The sequence below is a fragment of the Vombatus ursinus genome, unplaced genomic scaffold, assembly GCF_900497805.2.
Source record: "Vombatus ursinus unplaced genomic scaffold, bare-nosed wombat genome assembly UNPS02014787.1, whole genome shotgun sequence".
NCBI lineage: Eukaryota > Metazoa > Chordata > Mammalia > Diprotodontia > Vombatidae > Vombatus > Vombatus ursinus.
Window position 1 is genome coordinate 3,390,039 of NW_020954565.1, and position 25,778 is coordinate 3,415,816.

The following is a 25,778-nucleotide window of genomic DNA, read 5'->3' on the forward strand; positions in this document are numbered from 1 at the left end:
TATGGCACAATAATATTCCATTATATTCACGTACCCCAATTTCTTCAGCCATTAAGCCCAAAAAAGATACTCCCTTGTTATTATTATTCTGTTGTTTCAGTTGTGTCCAACTTTTTAAGACCCCATTTGAGGTTTTCTTGGCAAAGATACTAGAATTGTGTGCCATTTCCTTCCCCAGCTTATTTTACAGATGAGGAAACTGAGGCAAACAGGGTTAAGTGACTTACACAGGATTACACAGCTACTAAGTGTCTGAGGCCAGATATGAACTCAGGTTTTCCTGACTTCAGATCCTGTGCTCTATCCACTGTTGCACCTACCTCCCCAATTTTTGGCTACCACAAAAAGAGCTGCTACAAATATCTTGTACACATAGATCCTTTTCTTCTTACTTTGATTTCTGTGGGATACAAGCCTATCGGTGGTATATCTAGATCAAAAGTTATGGACAGTTTGTTAATCTGGTCAAAGTTCCAAAATGTTTTCCAGAATGGCAGGATCAATTCATAGCTACATTCTAGTATACCTATTTTCCTACAACCCCACCAATATTTGTCAATCCTACTTAAGAAAAATCACTTTGGCAGCTATGTAGAACATGGATTGGAATGGGGACAGACTTGAGGCAGAGATCAATGAGGCGGCTGTTGCACTAGTCCAAGCAAGATTCTTTGTCCATTCACTCCTCGTTCACATTTGCTCATGGTCACAGACACTATGTGCTCCATTCTTCTGGTTATTCTTTTTTCAACTTGTATCATTTCGCAAAGAATTGTCCAGATCTCTCTGTGTTCCCCTTACTTATCCATTTTAATTACATTCATTACATTAGAGTACTACAATTTATGTAGCCTTTTCCTATGTTTGGAAGTTTAAGCGGCTTCCAGTTTGGTGTTTTGGTTTTGTTTTGGAGTATTTTTAATAAACACCAAAACCACAATCCACAACACAAGTATTGAACTTCCTCCAGGTACTGTTGCTCACTTTCATGACTCCCATGACCAGAAAAGATAAGAGGAAAACCTAGAACTATAATAGCTCTTTGATCAGCTCTCACCACATTCTCCCCAGACCTAACCACAGAGTCATAAAAACTTAGATCTGGAAGAGACCTCAGAGGTTGTCTCAAGCAACTGCCCATTCAAAGCCAGAATTCCCGTAACAATATCCCTCTTTTACTCTCCAGACAGAACCCCCCAGGCTGAAACTCTAGGGAGGAGCAGGAAAAGAAGAAAAGTTGAAAGACGAGGCAGAAGTGGTATTCGCTATAATTTGCTCCTTCCCTGAATCAAAGGAACAGAATTAAAGTAACCAGATAGACGGGCAGAATACCGCTAGCTAGTACAGTGGATAGAATGCTGGGCCTGGAGTCAGGATGCTTATTAGTCATGTGATCTGGGGCAAACCACTTTGGCTCAACTGTCAAATGGGGATGATAACAGCATCTAAGTCATCTATGGCTGAGAATCAAATGAGATAATATTTGTAAGGTACTTAGTGCCTGGCACATAGTAGATGCTTAATAAAAGTTTATTCCATCCATTCATCCATCCAATACCATTTCTCTGGCTTTTGTACACCTTGATCCCTACATGTAAGACAAATAAGAGCAATGAGTATGTCTTTTAATCTCCCACAGTATTAAGCAGGGTCTTATACAATGTAGTTGTTCCATAAATATTGGATGGATGGATGGATGGATGTTTAAATAAAATGTCCCTCTAAAGGAAAAATCAGTCAAGATTTTTCTTTTTTCTTTTCTTTTTTTTTTTTTTTTTAGGCAATTGGGGTTAAGTGACTTGCCCAGGGTCACACAGCTAGTAAGTGTCGAGTGTTTGGTCTGAGGCCGGATTTGAACTCAGATACTCCTGACTTCAGGGCTGGTGCTCTATCCACTGCGCCACCTATCTGCCCCAAGATTTTTCAAATTGAGAGTTTCACCCCACTCTACCCCCACTGGCTTCAAGTTTGTGTCTATGTAAGCCTATGCCAATCAGTCAGGGGCTATATAAATGCTTATTCCTTTACCCCTACCCCTTCCTTTTAGTCAGTCAGTTAACAAGCATTTATTAAGCACTTAATATGGACCAGCCATTGTGCTAACTGCTGGGTACACAAAAGCCCATGTCATTACAGTTGTCTCTTGATTTTTTAGGGACTAAAGAGCCAATCTATCAAAACCTCTTCTCTGTCAGTTCATGATATTTTGGTCAGTTACCTGTTTCCTAGGACTTCCACCAAAAAAAATAAGCTAGGAAATAAAAGATAGTAAAATTCAAAAGTCAGTTTTTGCTAGTGTTGGGATGTAATGCTTGTTTGAGAGGAAAGGAGAATGAAATTATTTTCTGAAACATGGTTTGAATAAGTGCAAATTGATTATTCATTCTATCCTATTTCCTACTACATGAATAACAGAAGGTTGGGATATTGCAGAATCTGATACAAGTATGATCCAAAAGTTAGAAATTACTTCTGTGGTCTCTTTCAACTCTATTTCAACTCTATTTCCCTGACTTTTCCATTAGATGTTTCTTTTGAAAAAAAGCATGTTTGTTCCATTGCCATCTTCCAGTCACATCACTTCCAATCACATTTATTATTATACAAAAAGCTGGTTGACCCAGAAAGGCATATTGTACTAGCTCATTATTTTGTCTTATCATCCCATGTACTATAGACAGTAGAGCTGCATATGTTACAAAACTGCCTCACTGTTAATATTCAGCATTTTAAAAGATATTTACACAAGGACCCTAAATGCCATCACTATAAATGCTCACATGTAATAAATAGATGAGGAGGTCCATAGGATGGAGTGTTTGTATGTATGATAGATTGTACTCATCATATTCCTTGATGTAATATAATGGTGTGTTATAGGCTCTTGTGTGGTTAGAATCACATTGATATTAGTTGCATGTAATTCTCAAAGAAAAAGAAAGCATCCTTTTAAACAAGTGGACCCTTAGGGGATTGACTACCGAGTCTGGACAGAGCTGGAAAGTCAGAAAACTGTAATTGTTTAAAAATTTTTTGAAGGAATAATAATGATTTGACTTGTTCATAGTAGATAATGTTGATAAAATGATTCTTTAGGCATATTTATAAGTGACAACATGTTGTAATGGAAAGAGCCTTGGGCTTATAAGCTGACTTCACCATGTTTGACCTTGGGCAAATCATTTAACTTCTTTAAGCCTGCATTTCCTCATCTGAAAAATGGGAACAATAATACACTACCTAAGTCACAGGACTGATGTAAAAAGCAAATGAGATACCATATGTAAAATACTTTGTAAACCATAAGGCACTTCAATAAGTGCCAACTATCATTGTTATTGTTATTTGTAATGCTAATAATGTTATTAGGTTACTGGCTCAATGGATTCAATAGAAGCATTCTATCTCCTGAAGACATCTTGGTGATAGAGATAATCGAATGTATTGAAATCTGTGTTTCACATCAACCCTTGTTGTTTCATGTCTGGCTTACTGTTCTGCAACAGCCTTTGAAGGAGTTGCATGATTTTATGAAATGTGGTACACTACCAATGAGAATTAACATGTTTTAAATATCCTTGGTGCTAATTCTTCCATTTGAAAAAAAATGAAGCCAATGGTTTTCAAATAAGTATATTTTTTATAATTTTAACAGAATTCAATGACTTTTTTAATTTTATTAATAGTTTTGTTTTTATATACCTTCATTTCTAAATATATATCCCTTCTCTCACTCTTACCTCCTATGCACTCATTTACCCACTGCAAAAAAAGATGTTAAAAGAAAGAAAAAAAAGCCACTCAACAAAACTAACCAACACATCAGCCCCGCCTGAGAGTATATGAAGCATTCTATACACAGTCACCCAACTGCGTAAAGGAGGGAGGTGCATTGTCTGACTTCAATGAAATATGATCCATTGGTAGAGGTTACAGAAAGAAATAGCTTATGATGAAAATGTATCTTAAAATAAAATGTCACCTTCTCCAAACATTTACCTTATATGTTGGGAGCTGGAGTGAAGAACCTTGCCCATTCTGATTGATGTGTAATATTCACTACTTTAGTCTTTAGTTGTTAGATGTATTAGCAGCACCAGGATAAGTCTACTGGTCCCAAAATGGCTCTGATCCCTGCTCCCACCTCTAGCCATATACACTGCCTTTCATAGGACTTTGCTGACCCCGAGCTGCCACTCTCCAAACAATCCCATTTGCTGCAGAGGGCAAAGGCATTTCTTAGGGTGAAGGGACTCTCCATGACACAAACACTCCATCCTATGGACCACTTCACCTGTTTATCACATGTGGACATTTATATTGGTGGTATTCAGGGTCCTAGGGGTATAAAAGGAAAATTGAAGAAAATATCATAGAATTATAAATCTGGAACTGGAAGGTACTCAAGAGGCCAGTTAGTCCAACCCCCTTGTCTTATAGATAAGAAAACTGAGGCCCAGAGAAGTTAAATGTTTCTTCCAAGGTTCCATAGGTAGCATCAGAAGTTGGATTTGAACCCAAGCCCTCAATGTCCAAAGCAAGTATTCTTTCCATTGTATCAAGTGCCTCCCTCACAATTATCAGCCTTCACTGTTTTTTACATTCCAGGGGTAGGAGAGATTCTGTATTACTTGAATGATGTCTCAAAGGTCAAGAAGGTAACTGACTTATCATGGTTTTCAGAGTAGCATCAGTTCTCTTTGGCCTTGCCTCGAAAGTACAGTTGTAAAGAAGAGACCCCTAATAGTTGTGCTTTAAAATAGAAGAGGGGCTCTTCCTGTAGGTAACACTGATAAAATCGCATTGTCTTCTTACACACAGTGAGGACAGTTCTGAAAACTGAAGCATGACATGCCCATTTACACAGTCATCTTGGAAGATTGTACACTTCTTTCAAACTGCTGTCCTTTCTCAAGACGTTTTTAGAAATCTCTTTTGGAATGGCCTTCAGTATAAGCTACACAACATCGATCTTATTTCTTCACAGTTATAACAAAGTTACATAGTTGGGAACAAAACACAGTATTCCCCATCTTGGTCTTCTACTTTATTTGCAAACCTTGGATCAAGCTTACTTCTGACTGTTTATAAAAATTTAATTCCCCCTCAAAAACTGAAAATGTGCCATCAGGAAGACAAAAGAGTGTAGGGACCAGAGTCAGGAATATCTGAATCTGGATCAAACCCCATTTCAGATACTTTTTAACTATGGTTTTAGGGAAATCAGTCCATCTGAGCCTCAATTCCTCAGGCTCTGATAAGTAAAATGGGGCTAATAATAGCACCAATCTCAAAAGATTGTTATGAGGAATCAACTGAGGTCATCTCTATAAAGTGCTTTGCAAACCTTAAAATGATGTATACTTGAATAACAATTCCTGTAGCCTTCCCACTTCCCACCCCAACCCAAAAACAAATTTAAAGTCTTTCAGGGCAAGTACAATTTTCCATCTCTCTTTATATCCCCAGTGTCTACCAAAATCCCTTGCATGTTGAATAAATACTTGTCAAATTTAATTTAATTTGGGCTCTGAAGGCAGTCGCCAAAAAAGTGCCGAGAATGATCAGAACAATTATAGCATTATTGGAATAAGTATAGATTCTATCATAATAAATACTTTGAAGAAGCTCTAATATTTTTGCTGAAATTTTGTCTCCTTACTTTATAGTCACATCTCATAGTCATTGATACTGTGACAGAAATGTGATCTCGTGACAGAAATGTGATCTCAAGGACTAAAGTACCATTACTGTATCCATTCACCTTTACCTCTGCACAGAAACAAATTTTAGTATTATTACACTTTATCTCTGTCCTTTTTTCCCCACCTGTTAGCAATGCAATCCTGCTAAGAAGGAAATTTACCAAGTTTCTTTTTTTGTTGTTTTTTTGTTTGTTTTTTTGGCTAGGCAATGGGGTTAAGTGACTTGCCCAGGGTCACACAGCTAGCAAGTGTCAAGTGTCTGAGGTCAAATTTGAACTCAGGTCCTCCTGACTCCCGGGTTAGTACTCTATCCACTGCGCCACCTAGCTTCTCCAATTTCCCATGTTTCTAAGCTTCTCTATGGAAACCTCAGCAGGCTCTCCTTCCCATTCTCCATGCCCTAGAAGGCCTTACCCCTAAGAGCTTCTTGTTCTTTGCAGTCTATTCATTGTTCCATGTACCATGCCAAAAAAAGACTTCTCTAATTTGATACTACTAAAATTGTCTCCTTAAAATGCTTTTGTCCAATAAGTCATTCAATCCCATATACTCATGCTAAGGATTCTCGATATTAGGCTAAAAGAGAACAAAAAGGAAGGGAAGGATGGCTACAGAGATAAATAACAGGGTTATTTAAATGAATTTTTAAAATGGAATCTTGCATTTCTCTCAAGAGTTTTTCTTAATTTCATTTTACTTTCTTTTGTCTTAAAATATGCATCCCCAGGGCACCTTGTGGGGCTTCGACCCAAGCTGACAGCATGCAAATGACATCAATAGCAGGGTAAGATATTTAAGTTAATTGTAAAAATGAATTATGGATTTTTTCCATTGCAGGACAAAAGGAAATTGCAAGAAGAAATCTCACAAAAGCGCCTGAAAGTAGAGGAAGAAAAGCTAAAACACCAGCATTTGAAGGTAACTTTAGACTCTCATTTCAACGAGATTGTATTTGTCCTTTCTAATGGTGCTAACAATTTAACATAAAATCTCCATTGGGGGAAGGAAAAAACCCATGTTGCTCTATTAATTCTCTCATAAACATAAGGAACATGCATCTACTAGTAGTATTTACATGAGGCTAATGTCTTCTAGACACCAGGAAATAAGTTAAAAATATGGTCTCCTCTATTATTTCTGAATTTCCCAATATTTGTTGGGTAACCTTGAGAATCTGGCCTTGAGGATTTCACCCTTGATAGTCTTGGCCAAATCCCATGGGGATCTAATCCTGGCAAGAAGTTCCTTTTGAAATCAATGAGAGCCCAGAGGTATGGAACAAACAAGCAATTTATCCCACTAAAGGATGGGTGTATTTCAAAGCTTAGTATGCTGTTGTCTGAGCATGGTTTGGGTTTTTTAAGGGTTGTTCTGTTTTAATCGACCATGAGATCATAGACAGAAATAAACTCTAGTTCAAAAATCAGACTTTACATCTTTCATTGGGTGTGTTCCCTTAATAATTGGAGCACACTAGGTTTCAACATTTCATTATGTAGCTTGGTAACAGGATGCAACCAAATGACAAACAATAGCTCCTTGTGAACAGCCTCAAGCAGGAGACTGTATTTATCTGGCAAGACTTCTATCAATTAGCTTAATGGATCTGTGAAATAAAGTTATAAGCCAGTTTGGCAGCATAGAGGAAGCATGTCTATAAATGTTGGTTAAATTTGGCAAGGTTTGTTGAATCCATATCATTGACGGGTGAAATGGCCCCCACTAAAGGCAAGTCAATCAAGATTATAATGGTCTTCTTTCCTGATTTACCGCTCCTCCTTTACCCAATTTAAATAGATGCTTTACATTGTACAAATAGAATACTTCCAAGGATAGTGAATATGTCTTGCTCACAGACGTCAAATTAAACCTTTATGAATGGGAAGGAGGGCCAGGACACATCCAGAAAAAGAAGCATGTAGTTTAGGCAAAAAGATAAAATTTCAACAGGTCATGGGATAATTATATAGGCTATCATTACATAGAAGAGGAATAAAAGTTGTCCTGCCTGACCCCAAAAGGAAAAATTAGGTGTAAAGTAGCAATTTGTAAAGGGACAGATTTAGGATCGGTATCAGGAAAAAAAAAACTTCCTAACAACTAGATTCTCCAAACGAGCACTGGGTGACCTCAATAGGAAGTGACTTCCCCATCACTGGAAGTCTTCAGGCTGAGGCTGGAAGACCACTTAAAGGAGATGAGATGGAGGAAACTCTTTTTTCAGACCTGGGTTAGACTAGACAGTTACTGTACTTCTATGATACGAATAGGACTCAAGGTGCATCATATAATGGGGCTGGCCCATCCGACCATTCCTGTACCAAAGATCACATTTCAATAACACTCTTGCATTCTCCCTGGGATTAGATTTCTGTCCAGGAAAAAATTGGCCACTTTGGAATGTTTTCAATGTACTCATGCACCACCATTAAGTAAATGGGTATGCTAATGCACTAGCTAACTACAAAGGCAGCACCCAACTTATTCATTAGCTGTGTTCCAAAAGTATTTGTGTTCCAAAAGTTGTTTGGAATTCAAAAGAATTTCCTCATAAAAGCACTGTCCTTCACGGTACTTCTATTCCTAACCTACAGAAGCTTGCTTCACTCAACACCTGAAGTAGAATTATGCACTAATACTAACCACCAATAGTAGGACTTAATTACCATGTGTAATGACATTCCTATGGGAAAATGTCTTCAGAGTTCCAACTTGGGATTCCAGAAATGTATGTTGCCCCTTTCCTAAAGTGAAAGGAAAATGGTCTTTACCCTACCTGTCAAGAAGTGGGAGCAGGGACCCTCCCCCACCCCACTTCAGACCACAGATGCAGGTGTCATCACTGTCTCTTCCAGGGGCTCTAGCAAGGCAGGGGTGAGATACAGAGATGGTCCATCTTGGGGTCATATACTGTTGCTGCTAATAGAAAGTCCCTCCCTAGAAGAAACTCTAACAGAATTGCCATTCACCAGCACCCACTTTTCTTCCACAGCCTGCTTGCTTCCTTTGCTACCTGCTACTGATTCTGACCAGGGCTTCACTCCCCCCCACATAATTTTTTAAAGGTTTTCTAAAGGAATTTTTGCTGCTAGAAACAAAGGAGAAATCCCCAAGGAATAAAAACAAGATGTTGATCTTCTCCTTTTCAGCCCCCGTTTCTCCCTTCTTCCAAACACAAACATGCCATCTCTCCCTCCCTTTCCTTCTTTCTCTCTTCTTTTCCCTCTTCCTCTTCATCCCTCGTTTGCAATTCCTCTCTCCAACTTACACCCTGACGGGAAAGAGAGAGTTACATATAAATGCATCATATTTTTTCAAAGCAAAAAACAACATAGTTTGACAAAGGATATTTCTTTTGCAAGGTCTAAGAGTACAAGTTTTTTCTTGAAATATGGATGATCTTGTTATATTCTGGCTGAATGAATGGTCAAAGTGTCATATGTACTGAATTATGGGTCATTAACTGCAAAAAAAAAAAGGGAAGTACGATTCATCTTAATTTCGAAAGAAAGTCACACTTGGACTATCCTGGACATTCTCTCACAGAGGAGTGCAGGGGTACAAGGCTGTGGGTTAAAAAATGATGGGTCTTCTCAGTGAAAAGTAAGGAAGAAGAAATATGTACCTGGACTGAGGACATGGATAAGCAGACCTCTTTAGTAACTCTTATACCTTTCAGTCATTCAACTCAAATTTATTAAAGCATTCTGGGCACTGTTCTAAAGGATGGAGACACAACGGAAGTCAAAAAACCCAATCCCTGTTTTCAAGGAGTTTACATTCTAATTGGGAGGACAACAGATAAATAACTAGGTACAAACAAAATATATAGAGTAGAAAAAAAAAACAAACTGAGAAGGGAAGGCTTTGGCTGCTGGGAGGACTGGGAAAGAGCAGAAGGTGGAATTGGAGCTGGATTTGGAAGGGGTTAGAGCATCCCAACCTAGTGCAAAGTCAAAGTAACAAGAGAGGGAGTGTCCCATTCCGGGTCCTGCAAGTAGGCTGATATAAAATATGTAGAGGGGAGAAGAGTTTCAGAAGAATAAATAGGAAGTAAGAGTCCAGTTTTGAAGAGCTTTAAATGTCAAACAGGAGATTTTATATCCGATCCTAAAAGTAATTGGTGATGTAGGACTGGAGCTCAAGAGGAAGGCTGAATATACAGATATGGCAGTCTGTATAGATATGCCTGGATACTTTCACTAAGCCCTTTGCTTTGCTCCCAGTACCACCACACTCCTGGTTACCACCTACCTAGTCAGATACAATTGCCTTCTGAACAGTCTTTCTGCCTCTACTCTCTCCTCTTCCAATTTGTCCTTTATACCTCTGTTCGTCCATTTTCCTTGTACCCAGATCTAGTCCCGTCACTCGACTGCCCAAAAAATCTTCAGTGGTTCCACATTGCCTACTAAATAAAATTTAAACCTAGCATTCAAAGTTAGGAGCATTTTATGTTTGTCGAATTGAACTGAATCAACTTGAATCAAATCAATAATCCTTGAGATTGAATATCTAGATCCTTTTGCAAGGCCTTTTAGAAGGCATCTTAGCATTTCTCTAACTTTTTTCCCTAAAAATTGTTTAGCCAGTTTATATTTCTGGTGCCTACTCAGAGAATATAAGCCGGAGATAGACTCCTGAGTTTCGTAAAGCGTAGCTAGGTGCTGCTTCCTACACACGAGACTTTTGTCTATCCCCAGGTGTCAGTGTATTGCCCATCTTGAATTTACCCTATATATTTTGTGTTTACTTATCTTTGCCTATGTAGTATCTCCCCAACATAATGTAAGCTCCTAGATGACAGAATTTCTTTCTTGTCTTTGTATGCCAGCACCCGGCACATACTGGGCAATTAACATGTATCTGTTGAAGTTAGACAGAAACAGGATGGTACAACGGATAGAGCACTAAATTTGGAGCAGAGGACCTACATTTGAATGAATGAATGAAAGAAAGAATAAACATCAATTAAGCGCTTACTATAAGCAAAATGTTGCACTATTAATTCATTGATCTGTGAATTCCAGATCTACCATTGACTTCCTTCTTGTGCAACATTGGCAAATCACCTTACCTCTCCGGGCATAAAATTTTCCTCATTTTCCTCATCTGTAAAATCAAGGGATTGGATTGGAGGATTATTAAGTCCTCATCTATCCTGAAATCTATGAGCCTACGAACTGAACTGAGTCAGAGACCTAAGAAGTCATCTAGTCCAATCTGTGCTAGCATGGAAATTTCTTCCACAAATAATCAAAGATAATTGGTATCTGAAACCCATTAAACCATATCAAGCTGACCCCTCCCGCTTTCCTAGTAGTTAATGGGTCTGGTACTTGGCATTTTTTGCTGCCACGGCCCAATTCCCCTGAAATAATGAATTTCCTAATATACAGATAATATCTGTAGCACAATGACATCAGTAGAAGCTTTGCATGTGGGAGGGAAGGGAAAGATTTATGTCTCAGGGGGCTAAGGCCTCATCCTGTGGTGAAATGGAAAAAAGTGTCAGAGCATCAGAAATCCTGATTCCAGTCTCAGATCTACTACCAATGTGACTTTGGGCAAATCCCTTAACCTCCCTGGTTCTCAATTTCTTTATCCGTAAAATGGCATGAGTGGGGTGGGGTGGGACACAGCAGGGTGTCAAGTTGGACTGCTTGATCTTTCAGTGTTCCTTCCGTTTTAAGATTCCACGATCTGTATTATTACCACTGTGTAAGACAAGGGCAAAAGAAGAGTTCGTACTTACTCCACTTCTTACTGATTCAATACATCACATCCTTGTAGACAATGTGAAGAATCACTAACTATCCAAAACTCTTTTCTTTGGCCTGACACCTGAACTAGGTATAGGGTAGGTGCCAAATGATCCAAGAATCTTCAGTTCCGCAGAAACACTTGCCAGCTCACAAGTTTATACGGGTCCCATTCACATTCCCCAATCATACTGTCATAGCCTTCTACTCCCTCCTCCTTTTTCTCAGTCCACCAACTCTTGCTATCACCATCTCCTCTGATTGCTTCACATTTCAGCAGGTTGAAACAATACAAACACTTACCTAAAAAGTTATCCTCCCATCTAAAACCAAAACAAAAATCACCTCTCAGAAGAGTTTTAGAACACAGAAGTAGAGAAAATGAAATTGTCCATTGACTCATTGATTGGTGTTTTTTGGGCTCCGAGGCACAAGATAATTCATGCATATGGCATAGTGGGAAACAATCCTCCAGACAAGATAGCCGCACTGAATCATAAGGGACTTATCTTCTCACACAATGTGCATTTTATAGACTCCAAATAACAGGGTAGGATGATCACAAGTTAAGACATTTAGACACATATACTAAATCAAAACTATTAGCCCTTTCTTAAAGTCCTTTCAATTCATGATGCTTTTCAGTCATTTTTTAATTATGTCTGAATCTTCATGACCCCATTTGGAGTTTTCTTGGCAGAGATACTGGAATGGTTTGCCATTTCCTTCTCCAGTCATTTTTAGATGAGGAAACTGAGGCAAAAAGAGTTAAGTGACTTTCTAATGTCACACACCTAGTAAGTGTCTGAGGAGAGATTTGAACTCAGGGAGATAAGTGTTCCTGACTCTAGGCCTGATACTTTATCCATTGTGACACCTTGCTGTCCTAATTCATGATGCTAAGGAACATTTAATACCTGAATCTACTGTTACTACAGTCTTAAATGAATTACTTAAGTGTTTCATTCAAGTTTTTTTAAAGCATCTTTCTCTGAAAAAGACATGTTTTTTTTTCCTTTTCTTTCTTACATTTATTTTCATTTTGTATGTTACTTCAGACTTTCCACTGCAAATGTCTTGAAAAAAATATTGTCCTTCTAAGTTATTCCAAATTAATCCATTTTATATGCTGATCTATAAGTAATATGAAAGTAAAATGAAATTGTTTTTATTCCACGAAATATATATATATTTTTTTGTAAACTGTCAGGCACTCTGTAAAAGTAAGCTATTATTATTGCTTTCTGCCTATCCCAAACAGTCATCATGATCTCTTCAGGATCAAAGGAGAAAATGCATGTAAAGCACTCTAAATGCCATATAAAATGAGTCATTATTATCTAATATGATAAGCATAAAGCAAGGACAACCCTTGTAGTATTTGTATTAGGTCCCCAGATTGTAAGTTCATAAGATCATAGATTTAGAGGCCATCTACTGCAACCTCCTTATCTTACAGATGAGGAAACTGAGGCCCAGAGAGGTTACATAACTTGCCCAAGGTCACACAGATAATAAATGGCAGAGCCACAATTCAAAGCCATGTTAATCAATAAGCTTCAATTAAATACCTACTATGAACCAGACACCATTTTAGATCTTGAAGACACAAAGACAATCCCCACACTCAAACAACTTACATGCTGTTGGAGGGATACATGTATACACACACACACACACACACGTGTATAAAATATATACAAAGTAAATACAAGTTAATTCATGGGGAGACACAAGCAACTGGGGGGAGAAGGGAATCTCCAGATGACATTGTGTAGTAAAGAATATTGAATTTCTGAGTTGGGAGAGCTGGTTTCAATATTGGTTCTGTCCTCAGGATGATGAAATATTATTTTGATTGCACCAAACAAGTGAATTGATTTTATATTTATAAAGCTTAGGAGATTTTTTTCCTCCCTAAGTAAATGTCATTTTGTGAAGCATGATCCTAAAGGTATACCGATTGGACTTCATGTCAATCCGAAGTCAGAATTACCCTTGTTCTTCCCCAGACTAAGGCTGTATGAATGTGGCCCCAAGCTAACCTGGATACGTCACAAGAAGCTTGCTCACTTTTATCTGATGAGTCAACATCTCTGAGCAGAGACAACTCACTACCTGAGTCCCAGTGATAGGTATATGGATGTAATTGGCTGAAATTGTCCCTATAAGTTGTTTGGGAGGACTGTAATTTATCTTGACAGCACCATCTATTCTTTTTTCACAGTCATACATACCTACAAGTCCCATCAAATGAAAATGAATAGGTCAACAAGAAGAGTCCTGCAATTATTGGTATATTTATTCACTGAGTCTCTCACATACCCTCAGAGCTCAATTTTGGCCTTCATGAGTACATGTTAACCAGGCCTGTGGAAAACATTCTTGCAAATAGCAGAGCAATTATAGTTAAAGACTGAGATAACCCTGGGGACAATAAGCTTCTATCTCTCCACAAATCAACTCTGAAGTGTTAGGACACTAATGTGTGGGACTCTACATTCATTTCCTGTACTGACACAAGCAAGGTACGCCCATTTCCAAATGGTTAAGCACAGGCATACTGAACAAAGGATTAGCCTTGGAGTCAGGAAGGCCTGACTCTGATAATACGGTTCTCCCTTCCACATCATGACTTTCTCCATCGTGGTTTCGATATATCACGGGTCACCATAAGAAATTAAATGGGAATTCTGGGAGCAGTTTTGTGGAAGTCACAGACAACATTTAAAAGCCAGAAGATGACACAGAGCCCATGACCAAATACTTAACCCAAATTTTACAATGAGGTCCTGTAAATACCCCATAAAAGAAAAAGAAAAAAAAATCAGACTTCTTCTCTGTTACAAACGGAGGGCCAAAAATTTTACATGGATTTTCCAGACAGCAGGGGCAACTTGTCCCTAACCCCTGCAATGTGGAAGGGATAACTGTAGTTTAGCTGTGTGACTGTGGGCAAGTCATTGAACCTTTCAGCCCCCAGGTGACTCTAAGACTAGATGTTACTAGGAGTTGTTGATCTGCATCAGTGGAGCAAGTTTCCATCCTGGGAATTCTACACACAAAGGAAGTCACAGGTCTGGACCAAAAGGAAAAACAAACAAGCAAACAAACAAAAAGGTTTAGGTGAGGTCTAGAATGCTGTGGTGTACAGGAAAGAGCAATTAATCTGCCTGGCTCTGTCATTTGGTTGCCACAGGCAAAACATTAAACTTCTGTGAACCTTAGCTTCCTGATCTAAATAAGAGACATAATAATATTCTTCCATCCTACTTCATGTGGTTGTTGTCAAAATAAAATGAGATAATATGTATAGAGTGCTTTACAAAACATAAAAAGCCATTTTCTCTTGGTTACCATCTGGTCCAAACAGCAATCTCTTTGGTAACCACGAAATACTAAGCACCTTAATTGGGTTTGATGTAAAGACCTAAATGCAAGTTTTCATAAATGTTATTCCTTTCATCTTTTTTATTAATAAAACAGTTATAAAACTATTACTACCTGCTTCTATTCTTAATCTCAGGATATGAGAGGCATTGTGAGCTGACCTTGAAACCAAGAAGACCTGAATTCAGGTTCCACCTCTGACACATACTGGCTGTGTGACCCTGCTGAAATCAATTCACCTCTTGGTTCTCTAGACAATGTCTATTACCCTAATTTGCAGAGAATGTGCTAACCTTATAATGGTAGAGAGAGTTTCCTCAGCAGGCAGTTCCCCTTACCAGTGAAATTCTATGCCTTGTCTCTATCCCCTGTGAAAGAGAAATTCTAGAGGAGAGAAGAAAAAGTTCCTACCTCCATATTGTCATAGTTTTCATCATTAATTATCTAGTTAGGCAGAATTGCCAAATAAAAACACTTTTCTATAGAAGTAGTCTGAACTAGATTTTTTGTCAAAAATACAAATTGTTCTGCTTGGCATGCACTACCCTTCACAATTTGGCTCTGACTTGCCTTTCCATTCTTATCTCATACTTCAGGATCTGTGTGTTTGGGTTAGGTTCTCCAAACTAAACATCTCCATCTCCGATCATTTGCCTTGCCGACCATTCATGCCTGGAATTCCCACCTTCCTCATCAATCAGCCAATCAACAAGCACTTATTAAGTGCCTACTATGTGCCACACACTGTCGTAGGCACAGGGGATGCAAATACAATGGGTGTAAAAATCCCTACTCTCAGGAAAAATGGATAAAAAATATATCCACAAGTGTATGTAGATTTATCATCTCTCCCTTTCAAGTGCCTTCTCTTTATTCAAGCCTGAATTCAAATGCCATGTTCTTTGTAGAGCCTTTCCTGATCAGCCTACCCTCCTTCCAATTACTACTCCCACCCCCACCCAGCATAATCTTTATCCTCAAATATTCCTCTGTGCCTTAGATCTCTCCTTTGCCCCATCACTCTCTACCTTTTATTTTACTAATCCATGTGCATATATATACCCCCTTTAGTCTACAGTGAGTTCCTTAAGGTCAGAGACTATATTGTTTTGTTTTTTAATTTCTGTATTCCCAACACAGAATAGGCTGGATTTTATTGAATTGAAATGTAACTAAATATTAGCATCAGAATAATTATTATCTAATCATAGATCTAGAAAAGTAAGGGACCTGAGAGGCCTTCTGGTCCAACTCCCCCCCCATTTTATCCAAGGAAGTTAAATGACTTGCCTAAGGTCATACAGGCAGTATCAAAAGTGGACTTTGAACCTAAGTTCTCTGACTTTTGAGAAAACTCTCTTACTACTGTACCACGTCACCTCCTAAGGTAACCTACATATTCTACTAAAATGTGTCCCAAGTTGCCTTAGCCCTTCACTCTGCTGCTTATCTTTACAGAAAAGTTTATCTATTCTTTCATTTACAAATCACTCTAGTTGTTAGTATTCTCTTCCTCTTCAAATTATGATACATACCTATGTGTGTATACGCATTTAACTCTCAACATGTTGTCTTCTCCCTCCCCCACTTCCAGTAGACAATGAAAGGACAGACGTTGTGTCATGTTATTTTGTTTTCCTTTCAGCTTTATGACCCAGTACCCATCACAATGTCTTGTGCAGAATAGGTGCTTAATAAATTACCAGTTGCATTGGATTTAATTGGACAAAAGACAAGAATTGTAATGGCATAAGACAAGTATTAAAGATTGATCCTCCACCTCACTCTTTGGTCCAGTTCTCATGGAAGGTTACATCCACCATTCTACTCTAATCTAACAAATATGTAGTAATCACCTATTATATGCTCCATGATGTGGTGGGCATTATGGTGGATACAAAAGAAGTATAAAATAAGGTCCCTGCCCCTGAAGAACTTGCCGTCCTTCTGGGGAAACAAGATCATAGGAACAAAGATATGATTAAGCGCCACTGTGAATGACCTCAAACACTGATTCCAGCTCTCAACCCAATAACCCTACCAATGGTGCTGACCTCTTCTAAATGACTATTCTAAAGCCTCACCCCTTTATGGAAGTGATCAAGGGCTCTCAAAGACTTTGCCAATGAAATACAAGTTACACCAAGCCAGAAAATGTTCTAACATAGCAAGGTGACAAATTCCATGTCAGTTGTCTAAAGACCAGACTAGCTGATCAGTCAGACAAGTAATTATCAAATGTTTTTCAATGTGCCAGGCATTGTGCTAGCCACTGGGGATACAAAGAGTGAAATACTCCCTGATTTCAAGTCTAGTCAGGGGAGACAAGTGTGGGTGTGTGTGTGTGTGTGTGTGTGTGTGTGTGTGTGTGTGTGTGTGTGTCCGTCCACTGGGCCAGGAGTCAGGAAATTGTTGTTGTTCAGTCATTCAGTTGTGTCTGACTCTTTGTGACCCTGTGGACTATACTGTCCATGGCGTTTTCTTGGCACATACTGGAGTGCTTTGCCACTTTCTTCTCCAGCGGATTAAGACAGAGGTTAAGGACTTGTCCAAGGTCACACAACTAGTAAGTGTCTGAGGCTAGATTTGAACTCAGATCTTCCTGACTAGACACCCAATGTTCTATCCACTAAGCTATCTTAGTTTAAATCTGGCCTCACTCAGTCCACTCTGGCTGTGGATCCTGGACAATTGTTATTGTTGTTGTTATATAACAAAGCCAAGTGAGATTTGAACTCAGGTCCTTTTACTCCAAATCCAGGACCCTTTCCACTGTGCCATCATGAAGTTTTAATTTGTTTTGTAAGTTTTAAAATTTATTTAAACATAAATACAAAATAAGAAAAGAAAAAAAATTGCCATGTACACAGCAGAACATAAGAGAGGATTCAATATAAAGCAATACATTTCCATTTCAAGAAAACCTTTATAATAAACACTGTACATTGTTTTCAAAGCTATCCAGCTTTTATTTGCTTCCTTGTAGGTTTTCTTTTGTTCTCTGCTGTGCACTTTTTACTTTTTCCCTTCTTTACCCCTGCCCCCAAAGGCTACAGTTAAATGTGGAGTAGATATAGATACATATATACAGACATACATATATATATATACACATATATGTAAGACTGTACTATGCTTATTTCCACTTGTCATCTGTTTCTCTGAAGGTGGATAGCATCTTCCATCTTAAGTCCAATTCTTTTCATGGTTTTTTTTTTCTAAATCAACCAGCTCATTTCCCACACCACAGCAATATTCCAACCCAATCACATTCTGAGAGATTGTTTATGAAAGTTTTTTCCCAATTTTCTGCATTCCTTCTATTCTTGGCTCCCTAGGTTTTATTTGAACAAGAAAATTTTAATTTAAAATAATCAAAATTACCCATTTTACACTTTAACAATGCTCCCTCCTTATACTACTGAATCTGTTCCTTTATATCTTTTTTGCCCTGGTTTCTTTGAAGTTCCTGACCTTTTGTTCTTCCAAAAGAACTTTGTTACTATTTTTTCTAACTCAGTAAGATAATTTTTAGTAATTTAATTGGGATGGTATTACATAAATAGATTAGTTAGGTAAATTTGTCATTTTTTTTATTATACTGGCTTTACCTACCCATGAATAATAAATATAACTTCAATTATTTAAATCTGACTTTATTTGTATAAAAAGTATTTTATATTTATGTTCATATGGTTCCTGTGTCTGTTTTAGCAGGTATACTCTCAGGTATTTTATATTGTCTAATTATTTTAAATTGTCTAAAACAACATTGAATAATATGGCTGTAGTTCCTCTATTTTTCTCTTTTGATTAAATCTATTTTAGTTTTAACTTTGCCTGAGATCATGATTACTTCCCCTGCTTTTTTTTACATAATAAATTCTACTCCTGACCTTTATTTTATGTTTGTGTGTATTTCTTATTTTGCAGCATTTTCTGAAAACAATATATTGTTGAATTCAAATTTTTAATCTGCTATCCATTGCCATTTTATAGGTAAATTCATCCCATTCACATTCTAAAATATAATTACTTGTATATTTTCCTCCTTCTTATTTTTCCTCACCATCCCTCTCACCCTATTCCTATCCCTCCTCATTCCTTTTTTTTACTTCTACCTGCTACCTTGCCCTCTATTCCTTAACCTACCCACCCCTCCAAAAGTACCTCCCTTATCCCCTCCCCCACCCTATCCCCTTGCTCTCTTATTTCTTTCTGAATTTAGAAGACTTTTATAAACTTCTAGATATATATGTTGTTCCCTCTTTAACCCATTCCCAGTGAGATTTCAGCACTACCTGTTCTCCCCCCATTAGCTTTTTGCATATCAATTTTTCCTTTTATGTCTCATTGGTATAAGATAATTGCTCCTTTTTATCTCTCCCTACATAATTATACTTTTTTAGAATGATCCCATTATACTCAGCTCAGCCCAAGCCTTTCTTTCAAACTACCCAAATAAAAATGACAGTCACAAAAGAACTGATAATATTTTCATATATAAGAAGTAAACAATTTGACCTTATTGAGTCCCTTATAATTGGTGCTTAATGTTTACTTATATTTCTCCTGGATGTTATATGTTGAATTTTCCTTAAGATCTGCTGTTTTTATCACAAATACCTGAAAGTTTTTCAGTTCATTAAATGTCTATTTTTTTTTTCATTCAGGATTATACTTAACTTTGTTGGGTCAGTTGCCCTTGGTCATAACCCCAACTCTTTTGCTCTATGGAATATAGTATTCTAAGACCTATGATCCTTTAGCATAGTAGCTACTAGGTCTTGTGTAATCCTTATTGTAGCTCCATAAATATTTAAATTGGGTTTTTTTTTTTTCTTGTTGCTTCCAATATTTTCTCCTTAAGCTGGGAGCTTGCAACAATGGCTATAAAATTCCTGTAAATTTTCCTCCCGGGATCTCTTTCAGATGGTGATCAGTGGATTCCTATTTCTTCTTTGTCTTCTTATTCTAGAACTTCAGGGCAATTTTCCTTGATAATTTCTTGTAATATAGTATCAAGATTATTTTTTGATTATTATTTTCAGGTAGTCCAACTATTCTTACATTATTTCTCCTTGATTTGTTCTACAGATCAGTTGTTTTTCTGATGAGATGTTTCACATTCTTTTCCATTTTTCCTTCTTTTGATTTTATTTTATTTCTTGTTGTCTTAGAACATCATTAGCTTCCCTTTGCCCAATTCTAGTTTTCAAGGAATTATTTTCTTCCTTAGGTTTTTGATTCTCTGTTTTAAGTTGGTTGACTTTCTTTTCATAATTTTCTTGATTTTCTTGGATTGCTCTTATTTTTTTTCTAATTTATCCTCAATCTCTCTTATTTGATTTTCAAAGTCCTTTTTAAATTCTTCCAAGAGCTCTTTTTGTGCTTGGGACCATTTGATGTTTCTCATTGAAAAAGGAGTATCTTTTTTAGTTCCATTATCTTCCTCTGAATATGAACGCAGATCTTCTCTATCCCTATAGTAGTTATCTACAGTTGGGTGCTTTCTCCTTTGCTTACTCATTTTTTTGTTTCATTTTGTTTTTAGCAGCTATTAGTGTAATCAAGTTGTAGTCTTGAGGTATGAGGAATGACTACCCAAACCTCAGGTCCTTCTTACTGATATTTTCTGAAGTAGGCCCCCGGGGGGGGGGGAGGTGTCAACCTTGGGCTCTTCTCTCCTCTCCACTCCTAAGCCATGGCTAAAGCCCCCGATCATGCTGTCCTGAAAATATTCTTGCTCCCTGCAGTCCCTCTGGTGGCTACAAACTATAGCTGTCCTATATGCCCTGGAACTGAAACCAGGGACTCTGCTTTCCTGAAAGTGCCTAATCAGCAGAGTCCATGCCTCTCTACTACTGTACTCACCAGGTGTGTGCTAGCTCCTCCTTACAATCACAGCCCAGGATGTGTCTGATCAGCACAGCTGTGTTTGGCATCCCTCAAGAATGGAAGGTCCTTCAATCTTCTCCAACGCAGCCTACAAACCCCCACACTATCCACGAGATGAAACTTTCTAAGGCCGCCTCCCAACCCCAGCTGCCCCCAGGGTCTGTTGTTTGTTGATTCCACAGAGTTGGCCTGGAGGTGTTCGTACTTCACTCAGGCTGAACCTCTGCCCCTGGAGGTGGGGTCTTTCTTGGGGTCTTCCTAGATTGTCTAAGGAGAACAACTGCTTTGCCCTGACTTTTTATTGCCACTGCTCTACATTCCCTCTGAGGCAATGCTCTGTCTTTTTCTGTGGAAGAAATTTGGAGAGCTGAAAATTTTCTGACCTACTAAGTCATCTCCCAGTATCCTCTCATTTAATTTTAATTTGGTAAAGGAAACTTATAACTAATCTGAGAGCTCATCTTTGTCTTTCTTCTCTGGCATCAGAAAAAAGCATTGAGGGAGAAATGGCTCCTGGATGGAATAAACAGTGGAAAAGAACAGGAGGAAATGCAGAAGCAAAATCAACAAGACCAGCACCAAACCAAAGTTCTAGAGCAGAGCATCTTAAGGTATGGCCTGTTTTTTTTTTTTTTAGTAGATTCCACATATTCATAGTAAGGAAAGAACCAAGATCTTTAAGTGCTTACTATATGTGAGGAACTTTGCTAAGCACCTTAAAATAAGGTTGTAAGTTCCTTGAGGATGGGGACTGTCTTTTACCTCTTTGCATCCCCAGCACTTAATTAACACAGTGTCTGGAACATAGTAGGTGTTTAATTAATGCTTATTGAATTAAATTTGAAATATTACTTCATTTGAACCTCACAACAATCCTGAGAGGTAAGTGCTATTATTATCCCCATTTTGCAGTTGAGAAAACTGAGACTAACAGACATTAAGTAATTTGCCCAGAGTCACACAACTATCATCTGAGGCTGGAGATGAATTCAGGTCTTCCTTGTTCCAGGCCCAGTGCTCTATTCATTGCATCACTTAGCTGTCTCAATGACCATAAGATCATAGATTTAGAAATAGAAAGAAACTTAAAGTCCACTTAGTCTAAATTTCTCATTTTACAGATGAAGAAACCAAGACTTTAGATACCTAGATGCCTTACCCAAAGTCACACAGGTTGTAAGAAGCACTGGGATTCAAACCCAGGTCCTTGGACTCCAAATCCAGTTTTCTTTCCATTGCACCACCCAGCTATCTTGACTTCAGTTGAGAAGCCTGAAAAAATGAGCTGAGGTTCAGAGAAAATTCCTGGTTCTCATATGCCTTCTAGCTAACTAACTGTCCGAATGGAGACAACTCATTTTAACCTCATCAGGCCTGTTTCCTTATCTGTAAAATGCAGTTGACCTATATTCTTTTTAAGGTCCATTCATTTCTATGATTCTAAGTGTAATAACCAGTCATGAGGCACAATCATATCTTCCATTTTGGTTTCTACAGAAGACAAGGAAGGCCCAGCAAGGCCACAGCAATGGAAAATGTGAACCTCAAACTTTAGCTGAGTTTCACAAGTGAGATGAAAATTGGGTTACCTCTGTCCACTGCAAAGGAATGTATCATATAAAGGCTTTTGTGCCCATATATCTCTCTCATAGCTTTTCCCAATCACCACATTAGTGACTAGAATACTTCCACCAGCTACATCCTCTTAGCCTCCTTTGGCTTTCTGGATCACTTAGTCACCAATATTTACCCCCTTCTGGATAGATTACCTCTATGTTAGTAGAACAACCTACCAGTCACCCTCAGTTATGACAGACAGGTCTTTAGAAATCTATTTGCAGCCTAGGTATGGTGGGACAGGCCTGTAATCCTCACTGCTGAGGAATTTGAAGCTAGTGGCTCACTTGAGAATTCTGAGCTCCACTGAGCTAAAACTGAATAATCTGGTGTCCATGCTTAGTTTTGCATTAATATGATCAGCCCTTGGGAGCTAGGGGCTACCAGGCTGCTGAAGGAGGGGGATAAGAGAGGCCTAGATTGTAAATAGAAAAGGTAAAAGCTCCCATGCCTATCAGTAGAGGGACTGGGTGACCATACACTTCCAAAGTAGGTGATATAAAGAGGAGAAGATGGGAGGGAGAAAGAAAAAAGAGGGGGGGAAGGAAGAAGGGAAGAGAAAGAGGAAGGAAAAGTAAGGCAAGAGGGAAGGCAAGAGAGGGGAGAAGAGAAGGGAGAAAACTGTTTCATGCATGAAGTTAAAATGAGACGGGATGTAAAAGTATTTTGAAAAGCTAAAATGGAAAGTAGTATTGTTAATAGTATCATCTAAAAGAGTCATTCTCACAAGTACCAAATTGAAATGGAAGGTAAGAACCATGATTCCTTAGTCTTTTATGCCAGACTGTCCCCCATTAAAAGAATTCAAAAATCATGGATGTCATTGGTGTGAGTTCTCCTTTTACTGATGCAGATTGAAATCTCTCTATGAAATCTCTGAATGGTGTCTGACAGTTTGCTATGTCCAAAAAATTGAAGGATGAGGGAAAGGAAGGAGACATATTCTCACATACACTCAAGGAAAAGAAATGGCAGAGTGAAGTATTCAATCCCTTTGTGGCAAAGCAGCCAACATAGAGTTTGGGTCCACTCATGGATGCTTCCTCCCAAATTTACATCCATACTTTATCTCTGTAGTATTGCCATCCCACTTCTTCATGACTTATAACCTCAGAACTTGAAAACAAAGAGGGAGATTGCAATGCTGCACCTCCCCAATACATCTTTAGTAAGGACTATATAAAAGATGTAAAAAAGGATGTACAAAGAAAGATGTCAAAGAAAAAATACTATCTTCTGCATTTTAAGCATATCTGGCAGAAACATTTTTATGAATTTAACATTATTCTAAAACCAAGCATTTCTAGCTTAAAGAGAGAAAAGTCCAAACTGATATCATCTACCCATAACCTCAGATAACTCTCTCACACAAGACAATTTTAGTTAACATTTATAGGAACCTTGAACAAGAAAAAGATGATAAAATGATAAAACACAACTCGGGGTTAACATTCTATTTCAACTAATAGAGCAATAATCACTTAACCTTTCTGAAAACTCATAAAGTACAATCCTTTTAAAACTACCCATCTCTCTTTGACCACTCCCCTCAAGGGCTTTCTCCCTGTACCCTCAAGCTGGTCACAGGTGACCTGAAATAATCGAAAGGACTTGCTCTCTTTGATCTATACCCTAAATCAGGGGTGGGGAACCTGTGGCCTCAAGACCACGTGGAGCTTTCTAGGTCCTTGGGTGCATGCAGCTTTTTGACCAAGTTCAAGTTTTACAGAACAAATTCTTTTATTAAAGGGATTTGTTCGGTGAAGTTTGAATTCAGTCAAAGCGCCACACTTGAGGACCTCGAAGGCCACATTTGGCCTCAAGGCGACAGGTTCCCCACACCTGCAGCCTAAACCTTTCTGAATGGAGAAGAATTTACAGCCCCTAGGTGCCTCATAGAGTCATTCATGGGGAAGGCAATGATCCTAACTAGATAAGATGTACCTTTTGCCCTAAGTTTAGTTATCACCTTTAAAATTCCTATTCTTGGAACCTTAGGGAAAGATCTGGAAAGGATTTTAAACAAGAAAAAAATATTACTTCCTGATATCTTCAGAGGTTTTTAATGTTTCCACATAGGCAACCAGGTCATGAAGGATTTTAAGTCAATGCCATATGAAGGTGAGTTGAAGAAATTAGAAATGATTAGCCTGGAGAAGAAAAGGTACAAGGGAGATATGATGGCTGTCTTTAGTTATGCGGAGAGTTGTCATTTAGAAGAAAGATTAGCTTCGTTCTATCTGGGTGCAGAAGACACAACAAGAAACAGTGAGGGAAATGTACAGAGAAGCAAATTCAGGTTTGATGGTAAGAAAAGCTTCCTAAGGATTAGAGCCGTCCAAAAGTGAGACAGCCTACCTTTGGAGACAGCGGATTCCCATTCGTTGAAGTCTTTGAGCAAACACTAAATGATCACTTGTCTGGTAGGTTGAAATGGAGGTTTTGGTGGGGGGGAATGGGCAGAGCTAGATATTCAGTGAGGTCTCTTCCAACTTTAAAATGTCATGATTCTGAGATTTGCAAGAGGTAGGTTACCTAAGCAGCTGGGCAGTATCTAGAGTCAGTAAGGACTGAGTTCAAATCCTGTCCAAGACACATATTGGCTGTGTGATCCTAGACAAGTCATTTAACCTCTCTACACCTCAGTTTCCTCATCTGCAAAATGGAGATAATGCATCTACTTTACAGAGTTGTAACTGAATATCAAATGAGATAATAAATATAAAGTACTTTGCAAATCTTAAAGTGCTATGTAAATATTAGTTATTAGTATTATTACTACACATCTACAATATACATGCTCTTCTTCAAATACTTTAAAAAAATCCATGATTACATTGGTAGTCTCCTACTGGTGCAGATAGTGAACGTCCCATGCCTCAGGAGGCATGTATTCATGAACTGGAGCCCCACTAAAATCACTGTCTGGTAGTCAAACTTCTGGTGAGAGACCTCTTTAATATTAGCTAGGCTGGTCCTCAGACAACAGGCAGAGACAATCACTAGGCCAATAGTCAAAGCTTTTCCAGGTGGGCAGAACCTACCAAATCTTATAATCCATTCCCACACAACCTTTAAGAACTCACTGTCACCTCCAGCTAAGATCAATTAATCTATAAACATATTAAGTGCCTACTATATACCAGGCTGGTGCTAAGCACTAGGGACACAAAAAGAGGCAACAGACAGAGAAATACATATGCACATATTACAATGGATTGAATTATTTTCTTGTTTAAAACTAAAGAGGTTCAATTCTACAAACTTTCAAAAATGCATCTGTAAATGTAATTTCTAGAAAATTTACTATTATTTTAATGTTTTCCAGTTCAATTGTTTCTAAGAGATTCCACTATATGAATAAAAGTAAACAATGTCTACCTAGTTTTGTTTTTGAAAAAAATTT

At 38.1% G+C, this 25,778-nt stretch overlaps 1 protein-coding gene across 1 annotated transcript in view; it reads left to right on the top strand.

The window, feature by feature from the left end:
• Positions 1-25,778, top strand: part of PALMD (palmdelphin) — a 66,683-nt gene that overhangs the window by 13,647 nt on the left and 27,258 nt on the right. Inside the window, exons 2-3 of the mRNA XM_027868239.1 lie at positions 6,543-6,623; positions 21,242-21,366. Of these exons, the coding sequence (XP_027724040.1) occupies positions 6,543-6,623; positions 21,242-21,366 (206 nt within the window). The remainder of the gene's footprint in view (positions 1-6,542; positions 6,624-21,241; positions 21,367-25,778) is intronic.